This window comes from Malania oleifera, chromosome 12 (genome assembly GCF_029873635.1).
Source record: "Malania oleifera isolate guangnan ecotype guangnan chromosome 12, ASM2987363v1, whole genome shotgun sequence".
Classification (NCBI taxonomy): domain Eukaryota; kingdom Viridiplantae; phylum Streptophyta; class Magnoliopsida; order Santalales; family Ximeniaceae; genus Malania; species Malania oleifera.
This window is the reverse complement of record NC_080428.1, coordinates 82,561,497-82,587,610: the sequence shown is the minus strand read 5'-3', so window position 1 is coordinate 82,587,610 and position 26,114 is coordinate 82,561,497. Positions and strand designations below refer to the sequence as shown.

Sequence of the window (26,114 nt, the reverse complement as noted above, 5' to 3'; positions counted from 1 at the left end):
GGGGGGGGGGGGAAGGTTAAAGATGAAATAGGTTTAGCAATAATTTTTATTTTTTATTTCAAAATTTTAAAATATAAAAAAGTTAGTTATTTTTTTATTTTTTGAATATTTTGATTTTGCTCGCACAACTTAATTGAATCAACACCATAACTGTCTTTGATACTTTTGCCTTGTAAGAAATAGTTTTTAGTTTTATTTTTGAGTTCAAATAATTACAAAAAAGTCACCTTATTTTTCAATTTTTTGAATGTATATAGAAAAATTAGAAAATATATATTTTTTATTTTTCTTAATGTCTAACTCTTACCTTGCCGAAGCATAAAATTTGGATATTGAACATTAATTTATGCACATTATGTACAATGTTTCTTCTAAACTCATAAAAATCTAAATTTAAACCCCAAAATACATAGTTCTAAATATTACCGTGTATAGATTTTGAAAAATTAGAAAACAAGTTGTTTCCTTTTCATTATTTTGAAATATAAAAGTAAAACAAAAAAAATATTTTACACATATAAACAATTTTTATTTTATATTGTTTTAATACAAATATTAAAAAAATTTAAAATAAACTAAAATTTTCATAGGTTCTTTGAAAACTATAATTTTGAATAATAAAAAAATTCACAACTAAATGAGCCCTTAATTTTTAGTCTGTAGATTTAACTCTTACAGTTAGAAGTCACCAAAAACTATTAAAATACAAAAAACATCTATGCGCTAAAGCTATAATTTTAGGTTTCTCTCTTCCATTCCAACTTTATTCAATAATACGTGCGGTCGACCAAAAAATTGTAAAATTGAAACATATTTAAAACCAATTTAATCAAATGTTGATTTTTGTGTTTGAATTTTTTGTTTTTGAATCAAATTACAAAATTTTGATATAGATATTAAAAATACAAAATAAACTAGCATAATCTTTCAAATTTGTTACTGTGATATCAACAATGATTCTTAATTCTACTTTTGTACTTGATAATTAAAAAATAATAAAAGTGTTGTTTTAAACAAATTCCAATTCTTTCTAAAAATTTTAAAAAATATATGAATACATTTATTTTGATTATGCCTTATCAAAAAGTGAAATTTCGTGTTTTTTTAGTAGTAGCATAGTAAATTTTGATGAATAATCACCAAATTTTAGTTGTAGTTTCAAGTTAATCAATGAATTTCAATACATGTTGTTAAATAAATTTTGTACATTATTTTGATGCCGCTCATCATGCAATGATCATTATTTGCTTGACAAATAACAATCATGGCATATTTTTTTAATTAGTTCCAATAAGCTCTTTTAGTAAGTTTTTATGTTCTATCCATTCTCATATATATACTTTATTTAAGACCCAAGGTTTCATTAAGAAAATTGATGTTTTGTTAATTATAAGAGAAAATTATTAATAATGCACTGACATTAAAACTCAATACAAAATTTAGTACGGAATATATTACATATTTTAAGTTTAGAACCAATTTAAAATCATTTTAATATAAATTTTTTTTGAATTTAGACAAAATTTAATATAAAATTCTATAATTTTTTTTTAAAAAATTGCACAAATAAAAAATCCAAATTAAATATCATAATATATTTATTTGCTGCAACAAAAATTGAAAATAAAAAATCAAATGATGTCATATATTGGCATTTCGATTTTTCAGAACTCCAAACAAGCGCGCAAAAATATCAAACTGACCTCATGCATTCCTGAGTGTACGCACGCCGTCTCAAATCTCTCGAACAATGAAGTATTTTCCGCTGCGATCTCTCAAACCCCTGAACTGATCGCTATGTTTCGGATTTGGAGCCCTGCACGTCTTCTGAGGACTTCATTGCAGAATGCCGATCCCGTAATGATGCCCTAGCCTAATCTCTCTTCCAGATTGAACTTCAAGAAGTGCGTTCTCGATCTTCTGTTTTCAGTGACTCTTCATTTTGATCACCACATGGCTTCATCTTCTACTCGTGTAAGTTTGGTGATTATTCTCTGAGTAATTTTAGATTATTGAACTTCAGCATGTTCAATTGAAAGTTGTTAGAAAATCAATTATTTCAATCGAGCCATGTAAATGCATAATTTTTTCGCTCGGAAGGAATTCTTTGGCATGGAGAGAATGCCGCCATTCTTAAAGCATCCCAATAATCAATTAGCAAGGAATGAAAGCACGTGTCGTCTAATTATTTTGCCTTGCCTTGTCCTTCTGCCTAAAGATAGATTCTTACCTTCTCACTTAGTGCAATTTTGTTTGGCTTTTATCAAATTCATTTTTGGAGTGCCAAAAAAAAAAAAAAGGATATATGAGAACTGTAGTTTTAGAAATATTTTCCAAAAATGATAACTTTCTAGCTATTTCTTTGGGAACAAGTCACATTTATTCATGGCAAAACTCAAGGTATCCAACTCTTTTCCCGATTGGTGGATGTTGGTAAGGTATCAGATTCACGTCTTTCCTTCCCGTCATAGCTATATATATGGTGAAAATCTTGAACAGAGACACAATTGGCTTCCATTTTCCAAATTCCTTGAGCACCTCTAGCTTGTTTGTCAAAGCAACATGGCTACGGAAATGCTCCTTAGTCTTGCAACTGAGGAAATAGTAAAGAAGGTAGTCTCACTTGCTTCTGAAGAAACGAGGCTTGCATGGGGTTTCAAGGGTGAACTACAAGATCTTGAAGAATCACTTAATTTTATTCAAGCGATACTACGTGATGCAGAGAAACCACAAGCAAGGGATGAGGCAGTTCAACTCTGGCTGAAGGGGCTTAAAGACGTAGCTTATGATGTTGATGATGTGTTGGATGAGTTACTGTACGAAATGCTACGACGTATAGTGGAGATTCAAAACCAAATGGTGAAGAAGGTATGCAACTTCTTTTCATTCTCCAGCCCCATCATATTTCGTCTCAAGATGGCTCATAAAGTAAGGAATGCCAATATCTCGCTTGAAAAAATTAAAAGCAAAGCAATTTTAATTGGACTTATACCAATGCCATCTGTAGATACACCTGCTCCAATAAGAGAAAATCGTGAGACTGACTCCTTTGTAGATGATTCAAAAATTGGAAGGGAAGATGATGTATTAACTATTGTAAACATGTTGACTAGCACAAATAACCACAAAATCATCACCGTAATTCCCATAGTTGGGATGGCAGGCATTGGGAAGACGACACTTGCTCAACTAATCTACAAAAATGAGCAGGTAAATGAACATTTCGATGTAAAAATATGGGTATGCGTGTCTGAAAATTTCAATGTCAAAAGGATTATAAAAGGGATTTTGGAATCTATTGCCAAGAACGAGTACCATGGGCTTGAAAATTTGGATAACATACTTAAAACCATTAAGAAAAAGCTGGAATGGAAAAAATATCTTCTTGTACTTGATGATGTTTGGAATGAAAATCCAAATAAGTGGGATGATCTAAAAAGTCATTTGTTGGCAGTTAGTAAAAAAATGGGAAATGTGATTGTTGTAACTACTCGCAATGATAAAGTAGCCTCATTTATGGAGACAATTCCTAGTTATCATTTAGGGACACTATCGGAAGAAGATTGTTGGGCAATATTTAAGCAAAAGGTATTTGCAAGTGGCGGACCCCTTGAGACTTCAGATTTGATTGTTCTAGGAAGGGAGATTGTGAAAAAATGTGGGGGTCTTCCATTAGCAGCAACAGTGTTGGGAGGGATCATGCATTATAAGAGGGAGAAACAGGACTGGTTATCAATTTTAAATAGTGATATTTGGGATTTACCTGAAAATGAGGATGGAATCCTACCTGTGTTGAAGTTGAGTTTTGATAGTTTGCCATCATCTTCTCTAAAACGATGTTTTGCATATTGTGCAATATTCCCCAAGGATTTTACAATTGAAAGGGATGATTTAGTCGAACTTTGGATGGCTCAGGGATTGCTTCAGCCTTCTGAAAAGAGTAGAATGGAGATGGAGGATTTAGGTTATGAGTATTTTAAAATTTTGTTATATAATTCATTATTCCAAGATGCTACAACAGATTATTTTGGTAATATCCAAAAGTGCAAGATGCATGATCTTGTACACGATCTTGCACAATCTATTTCAAGATCTGAAATCTTAGCTTTGGAGGCTAGTCAGCTGAATGAAACTATTCCTGCTCGACATCTTTCATTAATTTCTGACAAAGAATTTGTAAATACAATTCCAAAGAATAATGTTCGAAAATTGCGTACATTGTTTTCAAAGGTTGGAGTTTCTAACACTATGTTATTGAACTTGGGATGTTTGCGCATTTTAAATCTGAATAGGGCTGATTTAGAGGAGCTTCCAATTTCAATTGGCAAGTTGAAACATTTAAGATATCTAAATGTTTCATGGACGAACATCAAAGTGTTGCCTAAATCCATTGCCAAGCTCTACAATTTGCAGACATTAAAACTTATGTGTTGCAGTTCTCTTGAAGAGCTTCCAAGAGAAATGAGAAAGTTGATCAAGCTGAGACATTTACATGTTGACAGTGATAGTGATGACATAAGGAAGCAAATGCCGACTGCGATGGGGAGGCTAGTTGATTTGCAGACATTACCATTCTTTGCGGTGAGTTGTCGAAGGGGTTACCGAATTGAAGAGTTGGGACCACTGAACAGACTCAAAGGGAAGTTAAAGATTTACAACCTCGAGCATGTGGGAAACAAAGAAGAAGCCAAGAGAGCAAACTTAATGGCAAAAACTAACATATTCACGCTGGGGCTGATTTGGAGTCGGAAAAGAGAAGGTGATGACAATATTAATGATGAGGAAGTGTTGGAAGGACTCCAACCTCACCTGAACTTAAACAAACTAAAGATTGAGAACTTTGGAGCGGATAAATTCCCATCATGGATGACGATGATGGTGAATCTTCAGGTCTTGAAGATAGAGGAATGCCATGAACTAGATTCCATTCCAAGTATACATGGCTTCACATTCCTCAGAAAGTTGGTGATTATAGGATGCAGTGCGTTGATCTCTCTACCGAGGGGGTTGCAGTCCTGCAAGTATTTGGAGGAGCTAACTGTAGAAGAGTGTTGTAATCTGACTTCCATTCCAAATATACAAGAGTTGTGTTCTCTTTCCATCTTAAGAATTATTGACTGTGAAACACTAATGGAATTGCCTGAAGGGCTATTATGCTGCCTCACCAGCTTGTGGAGTTTGACAATTGGTAGGTTTTGGGAGGAGCTTGATTTTTTCCCTTCTCTTCTTTGTCGTGCTTGTAGTAGTTGCACTGGCTGTAGTGCAGTGGATCTGAATGGTCACCACCACCACCTTATATCACTTGAAGTATTAGAATTACATGGGTGGCCTGAGCTCAAATCTCTGCCTGATCAATTACAGCACCTATCTAGACTTAGAAGTATGGAGATTGTTGATTTTGATGGTTTGGAAGCTTTACCAGAGTGGCTAGGAAGGCTTTCATCTCTTGAAAAGCTGGAAATTTCAGGTTGTGAGAACCTGCAGTATCTGCCTACTGCAGAAGCCATGCGACGTCTCTCCAAATTAAGATGGTTGGGTGTCTTTGACTGCCCTCTCTTAGAAGAAAGATGCATTGAGGAAACTGGCTCGGAGTGGTCTAAGATTTCCCATATTCCAACACTGAATATTGTGTGATTTAATGCTATCAATTCAATGTCTTGTTTAAAGCATAATGGTGGTAAGTTCTTAATTTCAAGCATTTGTTTGTGAGTTGTGTACTTCAAAGTTAATATTTTTATGTGGGATGAAGTTCTTGGTTCTCCATCTTCAGGTCATATCCTTTTCTCAAGGTTCATTATGAAGTGCTGATTGAGAATATCCTCCAAAAGATTGCAAGTGTCAATCCTCTCTCAACCAAACTCAAAATTGCTCTACTGATCTCCGTGGCCAACTGATCACCACCAATGTATTTCGAAATGGTATTCTTATTTACTGTGAATTTCTGATAACTATGCCATCTTAAGCTATCATTTTTTAATCCTGAGTCCAAGAGTAGTATTATTTTTCTCAAATTTTCTTCAAATCAATGCCAAATTAAGATATGAACTTCAGTTTGCAAAGCATAATCATTTTATTTTGTTGGGATTGGCAACCTTTGATATTGCGATCTTGTTCTCTCTCTCCTTTTTTTTTTTTTGGTATTTCATAGCAGAGGACCTTTTATCCTTCACTTTGTATATTCCCTTCTTATTTAATGATTTTTTTAATACATACACATGTTGATTGCTGGTTTTAAAAATTTTTATTGCTACAGTAATTTACTTCTAATTGTTTGCAAAGACTATTTAATTTGAAGTTGCTTGATGTGTGTTGGAATTTTGTTCCACAATCAATTGAATGTAAGAATGCTTAATTTCACCAAGGATGAAATAATTACTAAACTAATAATAAACTAGCAAAATTTATTTCATATATAGTTCACTGTTAAATTTTCTGTGGTTGTGACTTTTCAATCAAAAGAACATAATTGCCTCTATTATCTCTTAATTTTGAATCTATTCAATGGAGTGGAGGTGTTTGATTGTACCCTTAGTACCCTCTGAATACTTATAAATTAGTAATCTTATTTAAATGAATATATGTGAAGTTTTGCTTAGGTTTGATGCCATTATATACTTGTTGTAATAGTTATGCTTGTGTTATATTACAGGCTCTTTGGTATCATTTTTTCTGTTTTTTCGTTTTCGTGGCAATACGATGAAGAAACAAGTGTCAAAGAATTTTGCTGTTGATTTTTAATTGTTGTAGCAACTTCTTCCCCATAGTATTTCAGCATCCAGAGTTTGTTGTTGTGGATTATATCATTGCATATACAATTTTCTTACTAAAATATTAAAATCATGCAAAATAAAATTACGATTAAAATATTCTTTAATTTTATAAAAAATCAAAAAATAAAAATCAATATAGTTTTGCTAATTTTTGGCTTTCATTTACAATCGACAGAATACTAAAAGTATGTTTAAAAATGTATAATAAAATAAAATAATTTAATTTATATATTTATTTTAATATTTTTTATTTGTATTCTTTTATAATTTTGTTCTTCTAATCATATTTATTAAATATTTGATCCAATGACAAAAATGAACATATATTCAATTACTTTTTAACGTGTTTCAATACTGTTCATCTTCCAGCTTCTATCTATAATTTTTAGCTTTTGTTTCTTGTTTCTGTTTTTATATTTTTGACAGTGATACCAAACAGCGCCTTATATTCTTTTCTTTTTTTTAGTAGGAAAAAGAAATTCATTAAGAACAAATGGATTACAAAAAGCATGAGGCATCCTAAAAGAACAGAAATTGAAAACCAATGCTAGCAATTGCATCAAACAAAACCATAACATTAAACTAAAAGGGTCTAGCAATCATGCTGAACATTAGAGAAGGCCACACTAACAAAGCACCATATACTGAACGCCTATAAAGAGGCCAAAAAATCCTGTTCCACATTGGACATATGGGTTAAACATGATCCCAAAAATCTAAGCATTCCTTTCCAACCAAATTACCCAAATAAAAACTGCACTCTGGCACAAAACCTTCACCTTCCTTGCCTACCAAAGCTAGCAAAAATCTATTAACAGGAAATAATTCAACACTACCCAAAGAATGAAAAAGCCTATCAATGAAGAAATAAATGTGCATGATCCTAACTTGTAGCATACCACATAACGCACTCAGCAGGTGATAGAGCCATTTATTGTCTTCGAAGCTGCAACAGGTTGTTGGTGGTAACTCTATTAAGAATGGCAATCCACACAAAAGCCTTTACCTTGGATCTCCATAGATAATTTACATAGTTTATTGTCTGCAATTTTTATTTTCGTAATTGTTAATAGTGATACCAAATGATCCCTTAACTTTAGTTATGATTGAGTTTGAAAAGCTTGGGAGAGTTCTATGACAAAACCTTAAAACTACATTTATATGTTTTTTTATTTTTATTTTTTTGATCCTAGGAGCTTAGGATTCTTAAAATATAAGCATATATGTTTGATTGATCACATGGGCACTTGTGATTTATCTGATGGAGGAAAATTTGAGGATAATTCTAGGTGATTGTATTTTGTTTGAAAATTTTAAAATTAGGGATTTTATTGTAGATCAGTAAATCTAGATATTTTAGTTAATTAGGGTTGTTTTGAATATCTTAGATGCGTTGGTATTGATTTTTAATTATTTGTTTTATTTTAAATGTTTGATGTGTAAGTTCTTAGTGAATTGTATGAGAAGGCAGTTATAAGTTGAAAATAGACATCCCTCTCTCGTGTCTGTTTTCTACTTCTTCATCATCAATCACCATCACCACCTTCTTCCATCTCCTATTCGTGCTATGTTATCTTCTCTCTCTCTCTCTATTTCTTCTGTTTCTCTCCCTCTTCTTTGTTTCCTCACTATCCTACATCATGTCTTTCTAATTTTGACAATGCAAAAAATTTTATAGGGCTTATTCCAAATTTCACATATGCAGTGTTCTAACAAAGTAGTATTCATTTGAATGACAATGACCCCATGCCTATATTTTTATTAAAAAATTATTAAATTAGAACGCTAGGCAGGAAAAGACGAGCCTGTAGGCATTCTTAAGTAATTCGATTATGCTGATTTATGATTGCTGAGCTATGCTAATGCATGTCATTGCCATTGCATATTCTTATATCAGTATCTGTATATTATTTGCTCATGTTGCATAATTCACCTTCATTTATATGGAGATTTATTTACAACATCTCAAAGATAAATTTTTTTACTACAAACACTATTCCACCATACGAGATAACAGTAATCTTTTTAGTTAGACCAGGTGTTGTTTATTTTCATTTTATAAGTTAATAACATCTATCTTTCCCAAGCATCAAGATTTTCTATCTGCAACCCATCGAATTTTGCACACAGGCATTTAAATACAACAGGATTTTAAGTCGTGATTGTGCTTGGTTCATTATCTATCTATTTAACAATGAGCAAGCTGACATCATATCAAAATTTAATTAATTTCCATTTATTCAAAACAAGAAGGCATTCCTTTAATGCAGTGTTGTGTGCCTTGCAGATTATGGAAAGGGAGAACAGAGCCTAATTTTCTTCTCAACGAAGCATTGAAGACGCTCAGAGAAAAAACTGGAGAAATTAAAGAAAAGGCAGGTGTTTGTTTCACCAATATGCACATGTTTGGTGATCAAGAAGAATGGAATGACATATAATAGAATTTGTCTTTACAATTTTACACATAACTTTTCTTTATATTTCCCTTTAAATTCATTCTATTTATTTGTACCATGGGTAAATACATGAGAATCTAAAAACAATAGGAAGAGTCTTATTGTGGGCCATACATAATTGTGGTATGAAGTACTATTTCTCCTTTCTTAGTTAATCACCTTAACAAATTCTTGTATTTATCTTACAACATTGTCAAATTGTTAATTTATATTTTGAAGTACTATTGGCATTTTGTTATCAACATTTATTGTCATACTCCGTATGCTTAGCAAAGGAAAAGGTCTCGAGGCATGTCTGTGTGTGTGTGTGTGTGTGTTTTTTTTTTTTTTAAACTATCCTTTGTCTCACAAAGACCTATAGAAACCAATATTACATTCACAAAGAATTATATGCTAAATTACAATATTCATTTATCTTTTACTTAAGTAGTAACCTAATCAATATTAGTTTTGCTAGCTACTACTGTTTAATGTCACTTCTAAATCTTATAGAACTTTAATTGTATCCTTATGGACAACCTTGAAATTAATGAGTTTAAAAAATAATAATTAAGATGCTTAATTTTAACCGCAATATCGGAATATCTCCAAGTAACCATGCTAGGTCCTCCCAAGCATCTCATGTGTCAACATGTGATAATTGATATGATAGAAAAAAGAATAGTAGCAATAACAAGGATTCAAATGCACAATGTCATATTTGACATGAATGAATATATTTATTGTGTTAAAAATTTTGACATGAATGAAGTGTAATAAAAAAAAATCGAATTTGGTTTATGTGTTAATTACTAAAATGTTTGACATGGGGTGTATCACAATCAATTGTTATAACAAATTCATGTGTATTCAAAATTTTTATTTTAAATTCATGCTTCTCGTTTTGTGAATCTCATTTTTCTTTTATATCCCATTTAAAATTTAAAAAATATTAAAAGAATAATAAAAAATACGCTAAACTATTTTTTTAATGCTTTGCTATCTAGCAAAGTGAGAAACACATTTAAAATATACATGTCAGTAAACAAAAATTTAATTTTTTACATCACTTACATTTAACTTTTTTTACTTTTAATTATATTAAAATAAATTTTTTTAATATATTAGATATAAATGAAAGTATAATATAAACATATATCTTTTAAAATTTTTAATTCTTTTTTCAAATAAAACCTTGATGTCAAGAAACTAAAAAAGTTTGCCTTTGTAAAAAAAATTTGACAAGCCATAACAAAATTAAAGAGGCGCAGCAAAAAAATAACACCGTCCCATTCCTCCCTCTTTATTTTCAAGCTACTCGGTTCCTTTCTCGCAGAGAGAGAGATAGAGAGAGAGAGAGAGCGAGAGCTAAGGAGTTAGGAGTAATCTGCGGCCACTGTTCGGGCGAGTTCTTGTTACGGTAAGCTTCAGGTTATCGTCTTCTTTTATGAACTACAGCTGACGCAAGGGTGCTATAAAGTTCGTGCATTTTCGGACTAACCTGGGGATAATGAATGTTCTAGGGTTTGCTTTGCTGGTTCTTTAAAGCTTTTTTTCTCTTTTCTTGGAAAGTGATGAAAAGGTTTAGGCAATTATGAGCAATAATCAGACAGTTGTGCAGAACTGATGCAAAGATTGACTTGAGTTTAGTTTTGTTTGACCGATGGTTTTTTAATCTGTCAAAATTGGTGAGTTTTGTGTATTTGTTTGTGTGCTGACGGTTTCTTTGTTGCTTATAAAGGGAACTGCAAAAAATGGAATTTTCGTATGGTTGGATGTGATCATCAAGTTATTAAGTCTAAATGTCTCGTCATTGCTTTCTTAGGTGAAGGAATTAGGGGTTTAGCAGAGAAAATATGAGTGGAGAGAAGGGGTCGGCGACCACAAAAACCCCAGCGGATTTCCTCAAATCGATTCGTGGACGGCCTGTTGTTGTTAAGCTCAACTCAGGCGTAGATTATCGTGGTCAGTTACCCTTTGTATTTTGGTCTTTGAGCAGAACAAGCTTTTATTGAATGTATTGTTTGTACTTTGTAAGTAGTGGGTTTAATAAGGCTTTGCTACATGTGTTTACTTGTGCATTTTGGTTCCCTTAATTTTGTGATTAGTTTATGAAAATTGAATTTTTACTGTGAAAATCTTTTGATCTTGATCACAATCTCAATTTCTTGAAAAGAGAACAAAAAGGACTTGGAGGACCTGGGGTGTAATTCAAGGATCTCTCCAATGCCTAAGGAGTAAAGAAAGAATGACAACAGTACAAAGATTGAGTAGCTGTGTGATGTCTTACCAATACCCTAAAGTCCTTTTTATAGTAATAAAAGAACCCTTTTGGTATTCAATACCAATATCCTCAATGCAAAGGGAGTTACAAGAATTACACTCCTCTATTCTCCTCCCTTAGTCAAGGGTTATGAGCCCTTGTCCTCATCCTTAATCACCTTGAGTTACACTTTAGGTAGATATTTTATGCATCATTAGTTCCCCCCATTCCAAAGCTTGAAAGTTATTTTTATACTTTGGAGCATATAAGTAGGTCAGCTGAAGTAGCAAGCGAACTAGGATCTGGCTGAGCTGACCAGGACCTAGCTGGGCCAACTAAGATCTGGCCGAGGTGACTAGGCTTTCTGCCCGGGTTGAGGAGCAATCCCCCCCCCCCCCTTCCCCAAAAAAAAACTGAGTAGAGCTGCTTCTCAATTTCCTTTTGGCCGACCTGAGCTAGCACCTTGCCAAGCTGAGCAAGCCTTCTTTCCAGGCTGAGTAGCATTTTTTTTTTTCTTTTTAAGAACCAAGCAGGGCTGCCTGCCAGTCTCCTTTCAATTGACCCAAGCTGGCACCTTACTGAGCTGGCAGGCCTTCTTTATGAGCCCAGCAGGCTTCTCTACCTTCTTTTTGGACTTGCTTTTGCTGAGCAAGTCCTTCATTTTACCAAATCTGACCAGCTCCTTTAATTATGCCAACCAGGCAAGCATTTTTTCTAGAAAACCTGACCTGAGCAGAAATTTTTGGTGAATTGGGCATGTTTCTTGTTTGATATTGCTAAAACCAACTAGGGGCCCATGTAAATGAACTATGAGCATCGCTTGTCTATTGAGAATATGACTTGAAGCTACCCAAATGATTCACTAGATCTGATGTACCGTCCAATTAATCGAAGCTTGGCATCTTAATTTTTGAATGTAAAGGCACCTTCATTTCCTGTTAGGTAAAAGGAGGATATGAGAGTTTAATGGATTGTTGACCTGGTATAGATTGGTCATGGACTGACTTCATCATCTTCTCAAGCTGATTGATCTTCTTGAACTTGTCCTCAAATGCCAAAGAGCAATGTTTATCGATGTCTACACTCTGTTGACATCCGGCTTTGAGGTTTTTAGAGTTTGTTTTTGTTGGATTGGTGGTTGAATTTTAATTTTTTTTGGTGACATGTTTCAAAGTACTTGTTGCTTGATTCTATATGGGAGAATCTTTCTTTTTCTACAAAATCTTCCCAAGCATTTCCTCTATTATTTTTTGAAAAGCTGAAACTGCTCCATTAGAACCATTACTTCTTGTGACAAACCAGCATGCTGCGGTGATTTAATTAATAAAGATAATGATTCCCGAACGGGTGATTGGAGCCGGAATTGTGCGAGGTTGTCATGATTCTAGGTCAACACTACCCCTTTGGTTCTCATAGACAGCGCCAAAATGTTGTACCGAAAATATGTTGAACTGGATCACAACCTTGATTCCCTAAAAAGTGAACAAAAAAGACTTGGAAGACCCAAGGCGTACTATGGGCGGTCTCTTTGATGTTGAAGTCATGAAATGGAGTAAAGAAAGAATGACTATAGTATAAAGATTGTGAAGTTGTGAGATGTTTTACTTTTACTCTAAAGTCCTTTTTTTTAGTAGTAAGAACCCTTTTGGTATTCAATACCGGGTTCCATCAATGCGAAGGGCGTTATAGGAGTTACACTCTTTTGTTCTCTCTCCTTACTCAGGGGTTACGAACCCTTTATTGTCCTGATCCTTAGTCACCTAAGTTACACTTGAGGGAGATATTTTATGCATTATCAGTATCTTGGCTTATATTACAGGGGCATGGATGGGACTTGGATTTTGGCAATAATTGTGTTTATTTATTTTTATTTTTATTTTTGTCTTAGGAAATTTATTAAGAGAATGCTACTCGAAGGGGGGGGGGGGGACAAGATGGAGTTTGGAAGGAAATATGATATGAATGAATAATCACCAAGGTTAAAATTTCCTCTAAAATATTGGGCTGAAGAGGATTTGTTTCAAGACCCATTGAATTCTAAAGAGAAAAAAAATGGAAAAAAAATCAATTCTTGATCTACTCTCCTTTTTGTATATTGCCCCAAGAGACATGATCATATTCAAGATTTCCGTCATAAAAAGGATGTAACACTAAGATCTGACACAGTTGGATTTAATCCGTCCAATAATCTTGGATGGGTTTTCCTCAACCCTAACTTGTTTCTAGTGAAAATAGTTGTTGCTTCATTTATCAAAAAGATTAAGATGTGAAGAATCTTCTTTAACCTAAGAATGGTGAAAAACTATAGTAGTGCAGCATAATCGAAATTTCTTAGCTTTTCTTAATTGAAATCTGTTATGAAATTTAGCTCCAATGAAGTGAAGGGCATTTTTGATTGTAGTAAATCTAGTATGATGGTTGAGTTGTGTTTCCTTACCTTCTTTGGTAGGAGGGAGTGTGGAAGGATCAACGAAGGAAAGATGGAAGGATGGAAAGTTTCTTCACCCAATGTTGAAGTATGCAACCCCCTTTTATTTAGTTGTGTCAAAAGTTATCAACCATTGGATGTAACACAACTTTTTGTCCTTTTACTTTTCCTTCCTCATGCAAACACAACTTAAAAGAGTTTTTAAGGTTAATTTTCAGTATTTCATCGTACCAAACACAGCTTAAGAGAAATTTTGAAGGACAATTGCAAGCCTTTCCTGTTATTGATTCGCATACTTAAGTTTCGATCTCTCTATATAACCATTTAGGCATTTGCCTATTGGAAAATTTGATACACCCCATTTTACATGAAACCTATAAGAATAAAACTTGGTAATTTATTAGTTTTAGTCTTGAAAGTCATGTTAGTTACTTTATTTGATATTGCTTCCCTACAATGAGAATGTAATGAAAATTGTATAGGGATGTAATAATTTACAAAAAAGTTACACATGTAAATGTTTATTTTATTCCATCTAACATGAAATAAGGAAGGAAAGGAATAGACTTTCCCATGGTAAAATTTGGAATAGTTATTCTTTTCTCTTCCTTGTAATGGATTCATAAAAACTTTCAAAATGTTATTTGCTTTATGATAATAGCACTTTTTGTTTTGGGTGTAAATTATCAAACTCATCTATTATAACTGCTCTATTCCTAAGAATTGTGATTTCACAAACCAAATTTAACGTTAGGATTTAAGTACAGAGTTCTAGTTTGTTTTTGGTTTTCTATGAAGGATTCCCATGCATTTCTGGAGGTCTTGTACATCCTCTAGATCAGCATCATTGTAGAGAAGACGTGAAGGTTGGCAATGAGTAAATTTGAGAATTGAGTTCTAAAAAGTTCGAAGTATTTTTTTGGTTGTCATCTTTTAGTTTTGAAGAAGCGCAGCAAAAGCTAAATTTGTTATTGTGTTAGTGGAAGTTGGTTTCCTAGTCATTTTTTGTTTTTTAAATGATGAAGAATATTTGAAGCTGAAAAAGGTGATTGTTTCAATCTTCTAGTACACAACCTATTTGACATCAAACCCGTGAAAATCTGGGTTATTTTAGTTCCAATCCTTAAAGTTATACTAGGATTTCAAAAATTATTCTGGATTTTTTTTTTTTTTTGCATTTTAAGGAATGTGATTAAACTCGTTTTTAGTTACTATATGGTGTAGAGTTCTGAAATGTTGCTATGCTCTTTTTGGGTATTGTAAACCTATTAATGAGCCTTAAATGTGTGAACATGCAATGCACGTGGGGATGAAAGAAACATGGATCAACTGGAGGAACTTTGCTCTCTATCCCTCTTTCATGCCTCCTCTCTCTCTCTCTCTCTCGCACACACACACACACACACGCTACTGCAACAATTAAAAAGACGTTCTCAGTTAAGAAAATATGAGCTTCTCTTGTTTTGAAAAACTTTAAGCACTATACTGCAATTTACGTTTATTTTTAAAAGATATTCTTTATTAATGGATTCTCTTTCTCCTATTCTGAAGAAATTTCAGCACTACACTGTGACATCATGTGCCTTGGCTTGAACTACCTTCTAGTTTTGTTTGCCAACCAACTCAATTTGGCTAGTGGTGTTATGTGTACCCCAGTAGCTATATCAGCAGCTGATAGCCTGATGCTTGATAGTTAGCACCAAAGCATTTCTTACTCATTGCACAATATTGCCAAATGTGTTTTCAAAATCCACTTTAGTGACTACTCCTTTCTAATATACTTTTAGCACCTCTTGGCCTTAGAAAAAGAAACATTTAATTCATCTATCTCTATCTTTAGTGAAGGCAGCTTGAGAACATGATAGAGTGTCTTGGGTAGTATCTCTTGGCTTAGCCTCCTTGCAGCAAAAAAGTTTAAGTGACCAGAATAATTAGTCTCGAGTGCCAAGTCCATGACAATTGGAGGTTTTTTTTTTTATCAAGCATGATGTGTAGAAATGTTTTTCCTTAGATTTCTTTCCTCACAGAGGAAGTGCTGTGATAATTCTTGTTGGCCTTCGTATAATTTAGTGGGTGATGTTCATAATTGTGCATCTCCTAGTTACTCAAATAAATAGTGCATCTTGTAGTTGATTCTGTATTGTTACGTGCAAATGTGATGCAATCTGTGCTAACACTATGTAAATTTCTTTTTAATGGTTTGGACTTGGGAGAAGTTAAATACTTTACTCTAATACTTGGATGATATATGTCGTCAGTCTTTTCAAACGCATACTATGCAACCATACCCCCTTTTTGGCAGTTGGCAGCACCATAGTTCAGGCAGATCAGCCTTGTGGCTTATGGAGAAGTTTGTCTTTCTTGAGAATCCAATCCATTTTGTTGGGAACATGCTATCCATCATGTTGAGGTAGACACGAGCCTTTATTCCCCTAAAGGAATTTCAAATGAGTGTAGATTGTGTGAATAGTACACAATGCACTCCACTAATGAAAAGAATGGAGGTGGATGTTACTTCAAATGGTAGTCTTTTATACTTCATTTTGTTCTTTTGTTTTGTTTTGTTTATGGTGGAGATTTTTCTTCTCTTTTACTTTTGTATTCTGTTTTCCTTTTTCCTGTAAATTCTTTTTTATCAAAGAAAAAAACAAAAGGATGCAGGTGGAATTGACTGACATGGCACTGTGTTAAGGAATCTGGTTATTAGCGTTGGGTTTTTAATCAATATTACACTCATTTTTTTTGTTGATAGTACGTTCACATCCATATGTTTTAGGTCAGTCATTGCAAGCTCTCCAGTTGACTTATTTTTTATAAAACTAATAGAAAACTAACGTGGCATGCCAAATTTGCTAAATTTCAAATATTTAGTTGCCACAGTAGTTTTACATGGTCGATCTTTTTATCTGCTCTGCTTATTGATAGCATAGAAATTTAGCATCGATCATTTTCTTATGCAGGTATTCTAGCTTGTCTTGATGGATATATGAACATTGCAATGGAGCAAACAGAAGAATACGTCAATGGGCAGCTGAAAAACAAATATGGTGATGCTTTTATTCGAGGAAATAATGGTAATGATGATTACTTGTTTTCTTGTATCACGTTTTTCGTGTTATTACCTGCGGTTTGGCAGTAACCGAGTGCGTTTTTCTTGATGCAGTTTTGTACATTAGCACCTCAAAAAGGACATTGGCAGAAGGGGCTTGAACATTGAGAGATTTCCCAGAAAGAAATGCAGATTCATTTTGCAATCTTCTTGTTTAATAGTCATGTATGAGGTAGAACTTTTGGGAGTTGAACACACAGTGAATATTTTTCTCAAACAATTTTAGATAATGAATGATAACCTTTTGCTTTATAAAAGGTTAGGCATATTGGAAGGTTAATATTTCCCCTTCGGTGGTTACCATCTCATTTTCACTCTCTTTTCTTTTTGTTATCACATTTCGATCATTCAATATTCTTGGGACATTGACCTTTTTGTTAGGTGCTTCAATTTCTTAAAACATACTTTTATTCTTTCAAATAATTTTTATTGAATTAAATAGAATAACATCAGAGATGTTGAATTCTTATTTTGTTAAAATTAGGTTCCCAAATTAGCTCTTAAAAAAGTAGGGCACAACATATTAATAATCTCTAAAATGTTTATTAAAAACTTTTATGACTTGTAAGGTTTGGTAGAATAACTATTTGTTGGAATAAGATGGAATGTAATTTAATTTATATTTTAAGAATCTAGGTAATAGTTATTGTTTTAATATTTTTAATTATTTCATTTAATATGTAATGAGAAAGGAATAGATATCCTTATGATGAAATTTGGAAATATTCATTCCTTGTTTTACTTTTTTATTTGGAATTCAAAATATTTCATATTATTATTTACTTTAAAGTAATATTATAATTTTTTGTACAATTAATTGTTACTAATCTTTTAATATTATTTTTTTTAAGAATAGGCATTTTGCGAATTAAATATAAACTTAGTCATTGTAGAACCTATTTCAATTTAAATTTATAATTTAATAATTAAATTGAACATCAAATTTATTGAAAATTTAGCATGCTTTAAAAATTATTGTAAGATGTTGCAATTTTTTTTAAAAAAATTTCTTGAAGGTTTTGAGTTCTACACTTCTTTCCTGAGTATTTGGAGTTTTAATATCTTACATGAATGTATCATCTGACTATATGGATTTCAAATCTTGAATTCGAATTTGAATGAATTTGGATAATTTTTAATATATTTTATATTATATTTTATTGAAATTTGATACAACTCTAAATCCAAAAATCACTCCAAGCTTAGGGAAAGAGTTTTTGGTTTGTAATCAATCCTTTTCCTGCCATGGTTTTATAAAGTATATTTTTATGTATTAAATGTTTTGAGGTGACATTTCTGTTCCTTTTAAATCTGAAAATACTTGTTTTAGAAAAAAAATGTTAAGGGCACCTCATTGTAGAAAACAGTTTTATTTTTTATTTTTAAAGAATTTAAAAAGAATTAATTTAAAAATTTTACAACATTTATATTAGAAAAAAAGAAAGTGAAGAGCAATGAAAAATTTGGGCACTCTTGTAGTGTAGAATTAGTTTTAATTTTCATTGAAAATTTTCATGTAATTATATAAATGGCACATTTTCTTTATATTGTAGTTGAAAATATCACATTCATATATTGAATTTGGATTTATTTGAATTTAGATTTTTTATTTTTTTATTTTTATCATGCCCTTGTAGAATAGTAGAAGGGCCCCAAAAAGCAGCACTCGGGGGAGATTTTGAATTAAATATACAATTCACTTGGGAAAAACTCCGATAGCTACTAATACTCCATTATTACATTCGTTTAATATAATTTACTATTACATTCGTTTAATACAATTTAGACTTCAAAAGAATTCTCTGGCTTTTTGAAAGCCCATTGTTTTCTTGTTAACTTTTAATGGAAAGGGGAAATCGCCAAAAGGTCTCATCTCTAAAAATCTGGCTTATGAGACATCTCTCTCATCTCAAATCCAATAGCACAAAGTTATAGCTTCTTGAGAAATTATCTTTAAAAGAACCAAGTCGGTATACATCCTTTAAGTCAAGATACATCCTTTCTCCCATATTCAACGCCTCGGAAGTATCAATCAACTACCCCATCACAATAAATATCAATGAATGCTCAAATCCTTTCTCCCATATTCAATGCCTCATAAGTATCAATCAACCATTTCATCACAATAAACATCAATAAATGTGCAAAGGCAATCCAAATATGATCACAAGGGAACACAAATCTTCATCTTTGCAAAAGGAAAACGGAGAGGTAATTGATTGAGCTCAAAGGTGTTTTCTTATTCAATTAAAAATTATAGAACATTGAATTGCATAAAAAATCATTAAAAGAAAATAATATTATAATGATAAATAATAATAACAATAACAAGCCTTAAGTCTCATTAAGTGGTTCGGTTATATCAATCTTAGAAAATGATATTGCGATGATGCCTTTATAATTTAACTTTGTTGATAAAGATTCTTATTATTTCGTATATTGTGTGTTGACAGTACGTAGATTCGAACATATTTTAATTTTATATTATATTTTTGTCTAAATTTATATAAATCTAAATTTAAATCTATTCTTAAAGCTTCCCTCAAGCACAAACTTAAACTAAAGAAGGATCTTGCATCAAAATTGGACACGAGTGGACTTGGTAGGTCGAGGTTTATAGATATATTCAATTGGAATTTCGTATCCAAATGGAGTTTGTAATGTCAAAAGCTTTGAATTTGTAAAATTGGGTTGTGGCTTAGAAAATGAGACCACCTTGGAATAAGTTACAAAATTTGATTATAGAATGAGCGTAAAGTAAACATTAACTACACGTTCGGTATGTAAGAATTGAATGAAATAAAAATAATGAAATCAAATTTATTATCTAATTTCTTTGTATTTCTTATTCAAATTTTCATTCCATTTGCAAATCAAACATTTCATTGTGCTTTTGATTAAAACCAATTCAAATGCCATTTTGAGCTTCATAGCAATTTTAAATTTTTTATTATAATTAGGAAAAAGCACTCTCTCAAGCTCAAAAGCAATTTTCAACATTTTAAAGGGATATCCAATTATAATTCTTATTTACTAAATGAATTAAAATATTGAAAGGAATTAGATGAAAATTTGTAACTATATTTTGAAAAAAAAAAATTATTGAATGCGAAAAATGAGCATGATGCAAAATGACATTCGCTTATTTGAGTTTGGAGAAATGAGAGGAGGAAGAAAAAGTGACTACAAAGTTAATTCAATTTAAAAAAAAATTAGTTAAGAATGATATTTTTTTTTTTACCAATTATAAATTATCACAAAATAAAAAGTTAACAACTCATGTAAAGAAAAATTATATCATTTTAATAAAAATTAATTTAATTAATATTTTTAAAATTTTAAATAATCAATTTAAGGACAATATTGTCTAGAAAAAATAATTGTCATAAAGCTTTTTATGAATAAAATAATGGATTGTCAAAAAAAAAAAAAACCTTAAAAAGAAGATTTTATAAACTAATATTTTTGTACTTGCAATTTTTGGATGGAATAAAACTATAATAATATTTTTTGAGTTTTTCCCGTTTTATAATTAGAAATAAATAAAATATAAAATAATACTCTGAACAGAAAATTTTTTCCCAAAATAATGCTCACGTAATCTCGCAGCATGAAGCTGCGAGATTTAAACTGATGGCCAATGAGGAGGGGACGCGTGGCAGAGTGCAGACGAAATCTCGCAGCTTCATGCTGCGAGATTTAAGCAGGCAGCATGCGTGGAGGCGAAATCTCGCAGCTTCATACTGCGAGATTTGAGTTAAATTTTATTTTTTAAGTTGTAAATATATAAATTTAAATAAAAAATTTACATAAAAGAAATTATTGATTATGAATAAGTATTTTGTAATAAAAATTTGGATAAAATCCAAAAAAATATTTCAAAATATGATTCTAATCCCAGAATTTACAAAAAAACTACAAAATTTCGTATAATTAAATTTTATTGACGAAATGAATATTTTGTTAGTTAAAGTCGGTCTGCATGTGGAATAATAAAATTTGTCTTTAATGAAATGATATTTTAAAACACGTGGATTAGAGACCGAAAAAAAATTTCGAATTGAATGCTTCGATGCTTTGTACCAACTAATTCTTTAAGTATGACAAAAAAAAAATTTAGAAGAAATAAATTTTCAATAAGTTATAAAAATGCCTAATAATTATAATGCTGCAAAATGTTTATTGGATGTAATATTTAAAATTAACAATTAAACATTTTGCAAGACAAAGTTAAATTTATTATTTAAATTTTAATTTTAATTTGTAAAAAGGGAATTAACAATTTAAATTTTTAAATTTATTATTTAAATTTAAACTTTGCAAGACAAAGTTAAACATTTTGAAAGATAATACCAGCATCAACACCTCTTCGTACGTCTTAATTTTTTTGTTTTTACTCTTTTTTATTATAGTTTGACTATCCGCCTACTAAACCAAATATTTTGACCCATCCTTTTGGTGTTTGAAAGTAGAATTTGGGTCAAATTGGATTATTGTTAGAATGCTTTTTTGTCTTAGTCACCCATTCATATTTAATTAGAGAATGTAGAGAAAACCATATTAAAGTTTTTGTAATTATACAAATTTAAATTGAAATGCAAAATTAACGATTCTTACATGTTGTAATTACATGCTGTTTGAACTTTAAATTTGGATAGTTAATTAAAGTATAAGTTTAGAGAAATCATGAAATAAACTTTAATTAAGGATATACATACTCTAAAAATTAATATATCACTTAATCAATTATATTTTTTTATTAAAATTAATATACGTAATTAATTAATATACTTTAAGACAAATTGACTAGGAATTTAATGGAGAGAACATATATTAAGTGCTTCCTAAGATTTTTGGTGCATGTAGTATATGGCGGTGAGGGGAAGTTAACGTGTAAATGTTTAGAGTGCTGAAACACGTTTGCATCTGACGACGCACGTAAATGCATGCAAACATACAAATTTTAGCAATACGAATTTTGTAGTAAAAGACAATTGAATTTAAGGAATTAACTTAACTAGACATGCAAATTTAGACGATACGAATTATGTGTCATTTTTTAGATTTGGCAGTATTGAATTCTTTAGAGATACGAATTATTAAATGATATATACAAAAGAAAGAAAAAAATAATCAATTATATACAAATGAAATCAAAAAATCAATGATATACATACAAATAAAATGCAATTAAAGTAATGCTAAATTACTCTGTGCCGCAGCGAGGTCGTCTCCGGGGTCGTGGTGGCTGCCGTCTGCGTCTACCCTCTCCCTGCTCGTCAACATCATCAGGTGTCCTGGCCCGTCGTGCTGGATGTGAATCCTCTCCCCCAAGAGGTGCTGCATCATCATCATCAGCCATGCGTAGCGCACGCGGTGAGAAATGATACGATGTCTCGGGACGAGAACGAGGCAGCCTAGGGGGTGCATCGACCTCGACCCCATCGAAAAGATCGTCAAATAAAAATGACATGGATGGGGTAGCAGCAGAGTCGGATGGGGCATCAATCGGTCTGCTAGATGGTCCGGCAATATGAGCTGCAGTGGAAGGCGCATAAGGCGCTGACGGGCCAAACAAGTACTCGGCCCGTACGACTGGTGGGGAGGACATGGGAGTCCCTGGACGACTAGAGGAAGCATGTCGTCCTCCTCGTACTGGAGCTAGTCGACCTCCTCGTGCTGGTACATCAGGTTGACCTTCTCGTTCTGGGATCCGTCGACCATCCTCGTGGACGAGGTCCAGTGCAGCACGCATCAATCAGTGGATTGCAGGATCTGATGAGATCTGCTCTGCCTCAATGACTATGTCAAGCTGTAGGATATGAACATATTTTATTAACGCATTCAAATTGGAACATATATATAATAAAATGAGTTGTGGCATTAATCTTCTTACGAGGCTCAAATATACAGCTGCGGTCCTGTCGACGAAGCGGCGTGTGATAGACCTATACCAAGTGAAGTATGGGTCATCTAGACGCATCGGACTGTGCTCCGCCACTCCTCGTACGATGTAGTCTCACCGATGCTCCCACGCAGTGACGAATATCGCGTGCGTACTCGACCAGTCTGTGACCCCTCGACCGCGTCCATCCATGCCGTGGAGATCGTCCCCAATAATATCTACCCCCGAAGTCATAAATGGGGCGGGAATGACCTTTCGAAACCTGAACTGTCGCATAACTCGATAGGGGAGATACCACTCAATAATATGAAAGCATATGAATGGCACTCGCGCTACCCACAGGTCCCTCACTTCTGCATAGGCAGGCGACATGTCGACTAAAATCTCATCCGTGTAGGGCATCCATATAAACTGCAGTTAGACAAAACAAAAAGTTATGCGGACTATACACAACTTAAAGAAAGAAAGAAATGCTTTCATGTGCTATACTTTAACTGATTTATACCTCATGCTCCCGGTGCATGTCCAACTCGAACCTGTACTAGGGCAATGTGTGAAGTGCAACCATCGATGCCCTTAAGTCGTCCTTCCATCTGTATAAGATGAAATCTAAGTTCCCAAATGCAAGACTACTACATATTACGAATTAGTATTCATAATAGTTATTGAGTGAATATATAGGGATAGATAAAATAGGTACTAACCGATATGCGAGCGGGAGAGGATCAACCGGACGACCGTCCTGACCCCTCTCAATCTGCAGGAAACCTCGCCGCGTAGGCGCGAATGAAGGAAATCTCTCCCAAGCCCAAACCTGGAGTAAGCGAAGGGGGCCTGCAATCTGTGTCTTCGGGTGGTGCGCGGCGCTACACATCTCCCTGTACAACCACGCCAAAGTGGCGGACCACCAACTGTACGAGTGACACACTCCGAAGTCCTCAAGAAGTGGAAGGAACATAAGATGCGCATAACTGCCAGAAACATCCGAGAAGAAACCCCACAAATCAAACGCAACAAGTGGGCTTGTGCGTGGCATGCTATTGTCTGAACATCTGCATGTGCCGGGAGCTCACGAAACGTATCCCCCTCAAGGAATCGCATACGGATGCGTGCACCAACCAACTCGCTGTCAGGCCGAACAACGCCTAACAAACGCTCGCACATAGTACGCAGGGCGAGTCGACCCTGACGGTTTGTAGGTCCCTCCACTGGTCCGGTAGTGCGACCAATGACAGCTCGCCCATCAATCGGCAACCCGAACAAAACAGCTACGTCCTGTAATGTGACGGTGGCCTCACCATAAGGTAGGTGGAACGTGTGCATCTCGGGTCTCCATCGCTCCAACAATGATGTGACAAGATGCCAATCAAGTTAGATATGAGCAATCCGATAAACGCTATAAAACCCCACATCGCGTATCAGCTGGACAATGCGGGGGTCTGCCTCTAACCAACGCTCGGCAAACTGCGTGCCCCCTCGGCAGCACAGGGGCTCCGCATGCCCCTCAGCCCATGCTCGGCTAGCCCTGTGATGATCGCCCATCGTCAAGACGCTCGGATCGGACGGCCCTGGATCAATTTTGGAAATGCATCGTTGCATCAGAATAGGTATAAATAAAAAAGAAACGGTGTCAAATTGTATAAAACTGCATACGAAATCAACGCGACGGTCCCGCTGCATCGCCCGAGTGGGTCCTTCTCGGACACCTTGTGCGATTATGCCCTTCTTGATGACATACACTGCACGTGCTCCTTTTCCTACCTTCCCTAGCGTCCATCTCATTGTGTATACAGGAGCTCCTTGGACGACCTTTATGTCAAGCATACGCTGGATTTTCCAGTATAGTCGGCAAAGACGATGCTGGCCAGTACGCCTCGTGCATGATCGGCTGAAAATCCGCCGCATATGTCGCATAATGTTTGGCGGTGGTCCAACAAGGCTCAATGTACTGCATGGCGTTGAGTCATGTCTCCGCACATGCAGCGAGAAGGTGGGAGCATGGAAAGTGTAAGGCTTGCCACTTCCCACACGAGCAGCCGTGCAAATCCTGAATGCACAGCGTTTGCACGTTGTTTCCTTCATGAGGTCCCAACTGCGCAGTCGTGATGCTGAAAGTACCTTTAGACTGGTTGAACATCGTCACGCGATGTCCGGTCGCCTTCAACTTCCTTCTTTCCATCGCAAGCAATGTATGAGGAGTTAATGCATTTCCTCCTGATATTGCATTACGAGCAGCCTCACGTCCGCTATTGAAATAACGTGCAACGCGATAAAATGTCAGTTGCACAAGGGCAGTGATTGGGAGGCTACGTAGAAGTCATGGTGTGTTCGAGCATGGTATATTCGCACAGCAGCTATCAATTGATCTTTCGACCCGAATAGCATCCCTTGACTCAGTTCTGATGATTCATCCCAACGAGTTACCCGTATAGGAAGCTCGTCACCATGGGACAAATCTGCAGCCTCTACGTCAATTACACCATACATAGGAGGTTCGTCCATGAAATCTGCCGTATCTGTGCCATCGTTCGATTGACGTGGGGCGTGGGTTGACATCATTGGGGAACTCGTTCGTCCCTTCACCAATTTCCTCCTTGTACGTGTCATCTTGTAAATGAACATCGTTCGTGATGTTCATCCCCATGTCCAGCGCGTTATTCGCTATTGCGAACAATGATCCTGGTTGTTCTGCTGAAACATCTTCGCAAACACCATGATAATTCGTATGGATAGTAGTTCTTTCATACGTCTGCGCCTCGAATGACTATCGTGGACATTCGTTCATATCCACAACAGGCATCCCACCAACATCTGCATCTTCTTCCTCCGCTTCAACCACGTGCTCAATAGACGTTCCCGGCTGCCCATGTGCGGCGACACCCATCTGAGGAATGAGTTCAACATACAGTTGCACAGTTAAATATGTCGTCCCTACGCAGTGTGCATCCAACACTATGCGCAAACTGTAATCACTAGTTACGGGAACAACCTCATAGAAGATTGTATCATGATGCCCCTTAATCGGGTATCTTGCGGTTAGCCGCAATGCATTTTGATTTGGATCAATTTGCAAATACTTGTATATCTTCGTATGCAATTTAGTTAATTTACACCTATGACCAATTCTAATAGGTTGAACTAGCGGAATACTATAACTAACACCGGTTTGGCCGGTTATAATGTTACCCCCCATGTACAACAATA

The 26,114-nt window shown here is 34.2% G+C and overlaps 2 protein-coding genes across 3 annotated transcripts; both read left to right on the top strand.

Moving 5' to 3' along the window:
- Window positions 1-1,649: 1,649 nt before the first annotated feature.
- LOC131144720 (putative disease resistance protein RGA3) lies at window positions 1,650-9,468 on the top strand. Of its 2 annotated transcripts, XM_058093556.1 has the most exons (4): window positions 1,675-1,974; window positions 2,723-5,677; window positions 5,771-5,918; window positions 9,058-9,468. In XM_058093556.1, the coding sequence occupies exon 2, from the start codon at window positions 2,824-2,826 to the stop codon at window positions 5,632-5,634; it is 2,811 nt and encodes a 936-aa protein (XP_057949539.1). In that variant the 5' UTR covers window positions 1,675-1,974; window positions 2,723-2,823; the 3' UTR covers window positions 5,635-5,677; window positions 5,771-5,918; window positions 9,058-9,468. The 2 variants fall into 2 exon arrangements, 1 of the variants encoding a protein (XP_057949539.1); XR_009133882.1 differs by lacking the exon at window positions 2,723-5,677 and having other exon boundaries at window positions 1,650-1,974.
- A 967-nt stretch (window positions 9,469-10,435) lies between these two features.
- Window positions 10,436-17,285, top strand: LOC131144719 (sm-like protein LSM36B). The gene is made up of 4 exons (XM_058093555.1): window positions 10,436-10,625; window positions 11,031-11,170; window positions 16,857-16,970; window positions 17,060-17,285. The coding sequence occupies exons 2-4, from the start codon at window positions 11,062-11,064 to the stop codon at window positions 17,104-17,106; spliced, it is 270 nt and encodes an 89-aa protein (XP_057949538.1). The 5' UTR covers window positions 10,436-10,625; window positions 11,031-11,061; the 3' UTR covers window positions 17,107-17,285.
- Window positions 17,286-26,114: the final 8,829 nt, after the last annotated feature.

Bases quoted from the DNA above. Each gene is read 5' to 3' on its own strand.
- LOC131144720 (XM_058093556.1), top strand. From the start codon at position 2,824: ATGCTACGACGTATAGTGGAGATTCAAAACCAAATGGTGAAGAAGGTA.
- LOC131144719 (XM_058093555.1), top strand. From the start codon at position 11,062: ATGAGTGGAGAGAAGGGGTCGGCGACCACAAAAACCCCAGCGGATTTC. The intron at 11,171-16,856 runs GTCAGTTACCCT...TTTCTTATGCAG, and splicing joins CTCAGGCGTAGATTATCGTG to GTATTCTAGCTTGTCTTGAT. The intron at 16,971-17,059 runs GTAATGATGATT...TTCTTGATGCAG, and splicing joins TTTTATTCGAGGAAATAATG to TTTTGTACATTAGCACCTCA.